The 9,145-nt window shown below is 50.8% G+C and overlaps 2 protein-coding genes across 2 annotated transcripts; one reads left to right on the forward strand and one right to left on the reverse strand.

Moving 5' to 3' along the window:
* Positions 1–40: 40 nt before the first annotated feature.
* Positions 41–2,663, reverse strand: DXO (decapping exoribonuclease). The gene is made up of 8 exons (XM_012000550.1): positions 2,658–2,663; positions 2,153–2,480; positions 1,544–1,905; positions 1,138–1,373; positions 832–1,051; positions 569–704; positions 337–431; positions 41–252 (listed from the first exon to the last, which is right to left on the reverse strand). The coding sequence occupies exons 3-8, from the start codon at positions 1,897–1,899 to the stop codon at positions 105–107; spliced, it is 1,191 nt and encodes a 396-aa protein (XP_011855940.1). The 5' UTR covers positions 1,900–1,905; positions 2,153–2,480; positions 2,658–2,663; the 3' UTR covers positions 41–104.
* STK19 (serine/threonine kinase 19) lies at positions 1,319–9,114 on the forward strand. Its single transcript, XM_012000565.1, has 8 exons — positions 1,319–1,499; positions 2,093–2,441; positions 2,527–2,736; positions 2,868–3,004; positions 7,258–7,353; positions 7,715–7,854; positions 8,750–8,847; positions 8,963–9,114. Exons 2-8 carry the CDS (start codon positions 2,195–2,197, stop codon positions 9,112–9,114), a joined length of 1,080 nt encoding a protein of 359 aa, XP_011855955.1. The 5' UTR covers positions 1,319–1,499; positions 2,093–2,194.
* The last annotated feature ends 31 nt before the right edge of the window (positions 9,115–9,145 follow it).

A 9,145-nucleotide genomic window follows, 5' to 3' on the forward strand; every position in this document is an offset into this window, starting at 1 on the left:
AGTTGTTGGGCAGGGATGACTCAGCTAAGAAGATAGCAGAACCTCTTAGAAATACGCTTTTATTATCTGTACACAGAGATATGACTGCCCCCCTCTAAACATCACTATTTGGGGGAGGGAGTCTTGGGGGGTGATGGGAAGTCCTGAGTCATGGCTTCCACGTACCATATAGGCAGGAAGGCATAGGGTGCATCTCGGTGTACAGACACGGTGACTGGGCCGCCAGGCTCCCAAGAGAAGAGGTGAACAAGCCTGCGAGGCAGATGGAGGAATCAGCTGAGGACCAGAGGCTGGATCCTGGGATCCAGAGAGGATGGACAGAGCCAAATGCCTCACCTGGGGTCATCCTGGACAACCGTGCTCTGGGCAAAGCTAAGGAAGGCAGCACAGAAGTTCATGCACACAGAGGGATTCCAGCCGTCACGGTCATTCTGGAGCAGGCAGAAGAGGCAGAAGATTGGCAGTGGGGGTGGTGGGATGAGGGGAAGGCAGGCTGCTGCCCTGGACGCTAGACCTGTGGTCTTGGTGTTTGGGGATGCGGGTGGGAGCTGCAGCATCATTCCCTTACCCTGACATAGTCAAACATCTTCATGGTAGGAAAGGTCTTGAGGGAAGAGACAAAACCCTCTGGGTTACGGAAGCCAGCAACAACATTGGGGACACCTGGGAGGAATGACTGAGCCCACCATTTCAAGAGCTTGTGTCTGTCAGGAAAAGCAAGGGGTCAGTGGGACCCCTCGTCCACCCTCCATTCTGCCTTCACCCTCCTCCCCAAGTCCTTTTCCCAGCCTTCAAGTCTAAGCTCTTGCCCTGCCCACCCCTGTCCTGAACCTGTAGAAGCTCCTCCATTGGCCAGGGCTGTGCATCTCCTTGGAGGTCTTGAGCTCCACATAGCAGGTGGGGGGCTGTGTGGATGGGGTCTGGGGGTCTGTGCAGTCTACCTCCCCTGAGAAGAGCAGAGGGTGGCTTCCCAGGCGGCTGCGTAGCACAGAGCAGAAGGCCACGTTGGTGTTAACCTCCCCAGAGGGGTCTGGGGAGCTTCCAGGTTTGTCTGCACAAGGAGAGAAGCAGCAGCAGGGGTGGGGGGCTCTCAATCTCTGGGAAGGGGAAGGGGGCTATGAAGCAGGGGCAACTCACCTGCACACATATACTGCTCAAATTTGTATCCCATGTACATAAGCTCCCGGAGGAGCGGTGGCCGAGCAAGCCTCTGGGCCCGGGCTTTCGGCGTCTCCACCTCACTTAGGTATAGTGTTCCCTGGAACCGAGAGGCTGCCAGCTGCCAACCCTCCTGCCGCTCATACGGTGTCGTCAGCAATTTTGTCAGGTGCCCCCGCCATGTCACTATGGCCTCTGCCAGCCAGCCTGGACCCCTGAGAGGCAGGAGTTACAGGCTGAAGGTCTGACACAAGCATTAGTGAGATGCTCCCCTCGAAGAATAGTCTGTTTCTTCTAAGGACTGATTCTCACCCCGGCTGTGGCTCTCCTAATTTTAGAGGGTAGTACGGGTCTCCAGATATACTGCCTGCCACGCTTTGCTCACCCCTCCAACCGGCCTCGGTGTTCCAGGAGCCAGCACAGCAGGTGGTCCAGCCTTTCTTGGACCTCCTCGTCCCGGGGCTGGTATCGATCCGGGTATCCGTCTCTGAGGTCAAAGTTGGGGCCTGGACCGTTAGTGGGGGGTGGGCTATAGTAGCGCAGGGCTCGGGCATCTCCATGGTACTGGCGTTGAGCATCCAGGGAGAAGCAGCCCAGTTCCGAAGGGCGCCGGTAGAAAGGAAAGGGCCCAGAGTAGAAGGCAGGGTCTGTGGGCAGAGAAGGTGCTGGACGGGGTAGTTTGTTCCGAGGCTCGGCTACCTCTGTCTTCTCAGCTCCTCTCTTGGTCCCCCTGGGATCCATGAGGTCCTAAGGGAAGCAGGCGGACAGAGTTTCCATTTTACAGAGGAGGCCTGGAGAAGGATGACTGGTTTAGGACTAAGCGAGCCACCTGATCGCCAGGTTCTGGCCTTGAAACATTCAGGCCCCTCAGACGCCACCGCGGCTAACCTCTCATCCTGCCTCTTTCCTTGCCCTTCACCCACCCTCCCTCCAGGTCCTCCAAATGCAGTGAGGTTAGGAAGGACGCCTGCGCTCAGATCAAGAATCCAGTTACCTCAAAGCTCCCCAACTTCCACCTCCGCAGGGCTATGACGTCATGGCAGGCACACCAGAGGCCGAAGGATGCAAAAGTGGTTTTTCTGCTTTCGATGATGCAATCATTCAGCGACAGTGGCGGGCAAACCCCTCCCGGGGCCGGGGAGGTGTGAGCTTTACGAAGGAGGCTGATCCCAACGTGACCACCGGCGCCCCTCCACGCCGCCCACGAGTCCCCAGGCGTGCGTGCCCTTGGAGGGAGCCAATCCGCGGTCGGCGTGAGGCCCGGCCCGGCGGACGTGGTGCGGGTATCTGCGTCGCCACCGCCCCTCCCAACACTGACTGGCCTGAGGGATGACAAGTTGACGCCCTTTTCGTCATCACCTGGTCTAGGAGGGACGCCCGGGGAGACCGTACGTCACTGTTCTGCGCCGGAAGACCCTATTTTCAGGTTCTCTTCCCTCCATTCCTACCTCTTCCCCGGTACCATAAAATCCCGGGATATGAGCCGAAAGAGGCATCACCTGGTCCCGGAGACCTTTGGAGTTAAGAGGCGGCGGAAGCGAAGGCTTGTGGAGTCGGATCCTCTTCGTGGCGAGCCAGGTAACCATGGCAACCCCGGGGCGGGGCTAAAGACCCCAGCTGGGTGGGGCCTCGCTTCCGGTAGCCGAGAGTTTTGTTGGAACCGCGTCCCCGCCCCAGTTCCCTGTCTCTGACCCGGTTTCTCGGTCCAGGGTCGGCGCGCGCGGCTGTCTCAGAGCTCATGCAGCTGTTCCCGCGAGGTCTGTTTGAGGACGCTCTGCCGCCCATCGTGCTGAGGAGCCAGGTGTACAGCCTCGTGCCTGACAGGACCGTGGCCGACCGGCAGCTGGTGAGGGGCATCGGTGCGACCGCCGGAGGCCCCTTTCCTGACTCCTAAAATTTCCTGTCCCTCAGTCACTCCGCCAGCTGTTCAGCAAGCATTAGGCCTTTCAGGGGAGGGCACTGTTCCGGGCACTGGGGTGCCACAGAGACCCTGTTAAATGGGCCACAGGCAGTACAGGGCATTTCAATCATGGAGGGAGAAGAACGAGGCTTTTGGGGAAACCGAGTCATGGGGCATGGTTCGAACATAGAGCACTGGGAGTGCAGACAGACGTCAGATCATGACAGGCCTTGTACGTCAGTGTTGTTTCCATCTTACACTGAGGCGATGGGCTGGTAGAGAATGTCATAGAGAGAGGGAATGGTGTATTGGAGGTAGTGGATGAGGCAGGGAGGTCAGCTAAGAAGACACTGCATCTGAGAAGTGGTGAAGGCCTAAATTAGGTCAGTGCAGTACGGAGGGAGAGGAGAGTGAGAAAGGGAGGAGTCCAGGACAACTCACTTTCCGGATGACTGCGTGGCTGGTGATATTAGGAGCACATTTAGTTGTTGGACTACGGATAATGTGTTTAATTTTGTACAAGTTGAGTTGATGGTGCATGTGGAGCATCCAAAGACAAACGTATTACACAAGTGGATATTAGAGTTGGAGAGAATTCTGGGCCAGTGATAATAGAATTACAAGTCATGGAGGTGTGAATAGCAAGTGGTTAATTCTGTGGATGTGGTGAGATCCAGTAGGAAGAGTGAGTAGAGGAGTGATTTCTAACCTTTTTATAATCTTTAGAAGGTGATAAAAGTTATGGCTATTTCTCTCCAGAAAAATGCACATATGCCACATATACATAGGATGTATGTACAGTTGGGGGGAAATACTTCACTAATCTTCTGAGGTCCATGGTTTAAGGACTCCAAGTTTAGAGTGGAAGTTGATAGGGTCAAATCCACAATGCTGGGAAACACTGTCATTTAAGGCAGTGTTACTGAATGTATGAGCTGAGTTATGCCTGTGTCAAAATTACATGGGCTGTTTATTTAAAAAATACAGGTTCCTGGGACTCATCCAAGGTTAATGAGTTACAATCTCTTGGGGTGGGGTTTGGGACTCTACACTTTTGAACTGCCTCAAGTCCTTTTTAAGTGTGCCTTAAAATTTGAGATCCACTGACATAAAGGGAAAGCAGAAGAAGAGGAATCTGTGGCAGAGGCAGAGAAGGAATTGCCTGAGTTAAGAGGAACCCCGAGGCCGGGGCGGTGTCTCACGCCTGTAATCCCAGCACTTTGGGAGGCCGAGGTGAGTGGATCTCTTGAGCTCATGAGTTTGAGACCAGCATGGGCAACATGACAAAACCTCATCTCTACAAAAAAATACAAAAATTAGCCAGGCGTGGTGGTACGCGCCTGGGGAGGCTGAGGTGGGAGGATTGCTTCATCTGGGGAGGTGAGCTGAGATAGCACCACTGCACCCTAGCCTGGGTGATAGAGCTAGACCTTGTCTCAAAAAAAAAAAAAAAAAGTAACCCAGGAAGAGGCCTATTGTAAAAGTAAAGAGATTTTTGAGAAAGTGAAGTAGTTGGCAGTATTAGAAGCTGTGATTCAAGACAGTGGTCTAAGAAGAGGGAAGAGGTAAAGTAAAATATAAACTGAAATCTAGGCTGAGTGTGGTGGCTCATGCCTGTAATCCCACCACTTTGGGAATCTGAGGCAGGAGTATAGCTTGAAACCAAAAGTTTGAGACCAGCCTGGGCAACAAAGTGAGACCCCGTCTTTACTAAATAACTGAGACCCCATCTGTACTAAATAAATAAAATAAATTGAAACACAAAAATTCTTAGCTGGGCATGGTGGTATGCACCTGTTGTTCTAGCTGTTTAGAAAGTTGAGGCAGAAGGATTGCTTGAGCCCAAGAATTTGAGGCTGCAGTGAGCTATGATTGCACGACTGCACTTTAGCCTGGGTGACAGAGTGAGACCCTGTCTCTAAAAAAAAATGAAAACACAACAAAAAAAACCCAGAACTGAAATCTGTTCATTGGATTTAGCAAGTAGAAGGTTAATAGTGATCTTTCAAGAAAAGAGGGAAGAAAAGGAAGGCAGTCTGGCTGTCCCTTGAGGTGAGCTAGTCTCCCTCACTACGTCTCCTGTGAGGAAGCATGCCAGATGGAACCACTCCTTAAGAAGCATTTGTTGTTTTTAATATATTGGTGTTAGCTTTTATTTTTAAAAACCTTTAAAAGTTGCCGAATGAAAATATAAACATATATAATTTAAATGATGTTTATAAAGCAGATACCCATCTAGCTACTCCCTAGGTCAAACTATAGAACATGGCCAGTATCCCACATATATTCCTCTCTGATCAAAATGTCTCTGATCAGAGTGTCCCTGGGAGGTGACTGCTATGGTCATTGTTCCCTTGGTTTTCCTTTTTTTTTTTTTTGAGGTGGAGTCTCATTCTGTTGCCCAGGCTGAAGTGCAGTGGCACGATCTCAACTCACTGCAACCTCTGCCTTCCGGGTTCAAGCAATTCTCCTGCCTCACCCTCCTGAGTAGCTGGGACTACAGGCACATGCCACCACACCCAGCTAATTTTGGTATTTTTAGTAGAGACAGGGTTTCATCATGATGGCCATGATGGTCTCGATCTCCTGACCTCTTGATCCGCCCCCCTTGGCCACCCAAAGTGCTGGGATTACAGGCATAAGCCACTGCGCCCGGCCACATTTTGTATTTTTAATAGGTATGAGATTTCACCATGTTGGCCAGGCTGGTCTCAAACTCCTGACCTCAAATGATCCACCTGCCTCGGCCTCCCAAAGTGCCATTTTTTTGTTTGTTTGTTTGTTTTGTTTTTTTTGTCTTTTTGATAAATCCACTATTACTTGTCTTTTGGGGTTTGTTTTTATTGTCTCTTTGAGTTTTGTTTCCTTATGCACCCAGTTACTTTTGAAAATGTTCCGGGCAGATTTGCCTAGATTAATAAATGCACTCCATGTTCCAATTACTTTTTTTTTTGAGACAGTGTCTCACCCTGTCACCCAAGCTGGAGTGCAGTGGCATGATCTTGGCTCACTGCAACCTCTGCCTCCTGAGTGCAAGTGATTCTCCTGCCTCAGCCTCCCAAGTAGCTGGCGTTACAGGCACCTGACACCACACCCAGCTAATTTTTGTATTTTTAATGGAGACTGGGTTTCATCATGTTGGCCAGGCTGGTCTTGAACTTCTGACCTCAAGTGATCACCCTTAGCCTCCCAAAGTGCTGGGATTACAGGCATGAGCTACCGTGCCTGGCCCCAGTTATTTTTATTTTTATTTTTTGAGATGGAGTCTCATTCTGTCATCCAGGCTGGAGTGCAGTGGCATGATCTTGGCTCACAGCAACTTTCTGGGTTCAAGCAATTCTCCTGTCTCAGCCTCCCAAAGTGCTGGGGTTACAGGTGTGAGCCATCTCACCCGGCCTACTTAGATGTTATATTAGTGGTAATTCCTGTTATCTTGTGAACTCTTTAGTGTCTAAACAATTTTTTTTAAGAGACGGAGTCTCACTGTGTTGCCCAGTTGCAATCCTAGCTTACTGCAGCCTCAAACTCCTGGGTCAGGTGATCCTCTTGCCTCAGTCTACCAAGTAGCTAGGACTACAGGTCTCTGCCACCACGCCTGGCTAAGTTTTTACATTTTTTGTAGAGATGGGGGTCTCACTGTGTTGCCCAAACTGGTCTCGAACTCCTGTGCTCAATTGATCCTGCTACCTCAGCCTCCCAAAATGCTGGATTACAGGCATGAGCCACTGTACCTGGTCTTAAACAATTTTTAAATAACATTTTATCCAGCATTTTAGTTAATGTTCAACAGGTGTATTAGTTCTTGCTGTATTCTCATAAACAGAAGTCCTGGTTCATTTTTATTTGTTTTAAACATTGAATCCCATACTCTTCCCCACCTTACCCCACCCAGAATTTTCCTGTTAATGTTTTGAAGCCAGAGCCTGCATCTTAATCATTATTTTATCTTAGTGCCTGGTCTTAGAAAATTATATTGACTGTTTGACAGACCATAGATAAGGCAGGTGGATGAGATAGTGGGTAGCTAGTTGGAAGAGGCTGCTTGGTCATTTACCTGATTATCTTCTCACACAGTTTTTTCTTTACTAAGAGAAATTTGCCCCAATATTGACAGAATCTCCCTGCCTGAGAGTGCCCAGAGTATAGCAGAGCATCTTACCCTGATACCCCTCTTTTCACTCTCTTCTCTGTGGAGACAGAAGGAGCTTCAAGAGCAGGGGGAGATCAGAATCGTCCAGCTGGGCTTTGACTTGGATGCCCACGGAATTATCTTCACTGAGGACTACAGGACCAGAGTATGTGACTGTGTGTGTCAGGGGTGCCAGGGGCAGGGAACAGGTTGGGGGAGATAGGGAAGTTGGGAAACAGAAATAAAAACAAAAGAAAGAATTTCTCTGCCCCCACATCCCATGGAGAGGGCACAGGGCCCTGGTAAGTAGTAATATGAGGGAGAGAGACAGGAGGGAAAGAGGGAGGAGCGAGAGGGTGAAGAGTGGGGAGAGGAGGGAGAGGAGGAGGAGGAGGAGGAGGAAGGGTATGAGAGGTGGAAGGATCTGAGCAAGAGGTAAGACAGGAAGAGAAATGCTGTCCTAGGGGTGGAGAGGTTGGTGGAGAGTGAGGATGGGGACGGACCATGCTTCTCATCTCTGCTTCTAGGTCCTCAAGGCCTGTGATGGCCGACCGTATGCTGGGGCAGTGCAGAAATTTCTAGCTTCAGTACTTCCAGCCTGTGGGGACCTTAGTTTCCAGCAGGACCAAATGACACAGACCTTTGGCTTCAGGGACTCAGAAATCACGTGAGACTTGTGGAACCAACAAAGTCAGGCATCTGACGCCTCCCTGGCTCCCTCCAGTTCCATGCAGCCTGTCCTTTTGCTTTTTTGGTGAACCTGCCAGAAAAGCTGCCAAAAGGCTGACTCTTCTTTTTAATAAAATGACCCCAGTTTTTATTCCTCCCCACAAGAGAGGAGACCTATCTTACCTGGGGCCTTAGAAAGAGCCCTGGAATAGAATTCAGTCCTTGGTGGCTTATCAAAAGCATGCAGGGGCCTGGCAGGAACCGTAAAAGCTTGATGTTAATTATACTAGGACTAAGAGGATAGAGAATGATAGGAGTTGGGATACCCCTAAACATTCACATTAAAACAAAAAAACCCCAAAGCTAAAAAACAACTGGGCAGGCGCTAAAGAAAAATATAATTTTGAGAGGCTGTATCTGGCTCAGGCCTCCTACTTTGTAACGCATGGAATATGTGAAAGTATTTGAAGAGCTGTAGCACCGGTCTCACATGGGCAGACACACTCTCAGAGAGATGTGATGGGAGCCTTGGCGAGGTCTGCCTAGGTAGTGGCGGGAGCGCAGAAGACCCTGATTCCTCTCCTCAGTCCTGAGACTGAATGTGTGTCAGGACGTGTGGTCAGGGAAGAGAAACTATTTAAATGAATGAGTAATAGTAGCAGGAAAAGAGAGTGGAGGGAGGGCAGTCCACGTAGGGGTCCTGGAACAAGCAACTGCACCAACAGAGGCAGTTGGTGCAAGCACACAACCACCCCAGGTTGGGGTGTTGTTATCCACTTTCTCTTGCGTGGTTGCCCATGTTTCTCGAGACTTGTGTAAATATTAATGGATGAGGAGGAGAGGTTGTTCTCAGAGCCCAGACCTCATCTCTGCTGGCTTCCCATTGCCCTCAGGCATCTGGTGAACGCAGGAGTCCTCACCGTCCGAGATGCTGGAAGCTGGTGGCTAGCTGTGCCTGGAGCTGGGAGATTCATCAAGTACTTTGTTAAAGGTATCCCATCTGCAGCTCAGGCCTGCAGCTCAGGCCTACAGCCCCTCACCTTTTGGTGACTCCTCAGGCCTCTACGCCTTATTCACCTTTCCCTTCTCCTTTGCCACTTCTCCAGGGCGCCAGGCTGTCCTTGGCATGGTCCGGAAGTCCAAGTATCGGGAGCTGCTCTTATCAGAGCTCCTGGGCCGGCGGGCTCCTGCTGTTGTGCGGCTTGGTCTCACCTACCATGTGCACGACCTCATTGGGGCCCAGCTAGTGGACTGGTGAGTCTTGCCCGGGCCTCTGGCAGGTGATGGAG

The sequence above is a fragment of the Mandrillus leucophaeus genome, unplaced genomic scaffold, assembly GCF_000951045.1.
Source record: "Mandrillus leucophaeus isolate KB7577 unplaced genomic scaffold, Mleu.le_1.0 Scaffold630, whole genome shotgun sequence".
NCBI classification, from domain to species: domain Eukaryota; kingdom Metazoa; phylum Chordata; class Mammalia; order Primates; family Cercopithecidae; genus Mandrillus; species Mandrillus leucophaeus.

Excerpts from the sequence above, each read along its gene's own strand:
- DXO (XM_012000550.1), bottom strand. The coding sequence starts at position 1,899 with ATGGATCCCAGGGGGACCAAGAGAGGAGCTGAGAAGACAGAGGTAGCC. Across the intron at positions 1,374-1,543 it reads CACCGAGGCCGGTTGGAGGG|GGGTCCAGGCTGGCTGGCAG; the intron begins GTGAGCAAAGCG and ends CCTGCCTCTCAG. Across the intron at positions 1,052-1,137 it reads TGAGCAGTATATGTGTGCAG|ACAAACCTGGAAGCTCCCCA; the intron begins GTGAGTTGCCCC and ends CTCCTTGTGCAG.
- STK19 (XM_012000565.1), top strand. The coding sequence starts at position 2,195 with ATGGCAGGCACACCAGAGGCCGAAGGATGCAAAAGTGGTTTTTCTGCT. Across the intron at positions 3,005-7,257 it reads CCGTGGCCGACCGGCAGCTG|AAGGAGCTTCAAGAGCAGGG; the intron begins GTGAGGGGCATC and ends CTGTGGAGACAG. Across the intron at positions 7,354-7,714 it reads CTGAGGACTACAGGACCAGA|GTCCTCAAGGCCTGTGATGG; the intron begins GTATGTGACTGT and ends CTCTGCTTCTAG.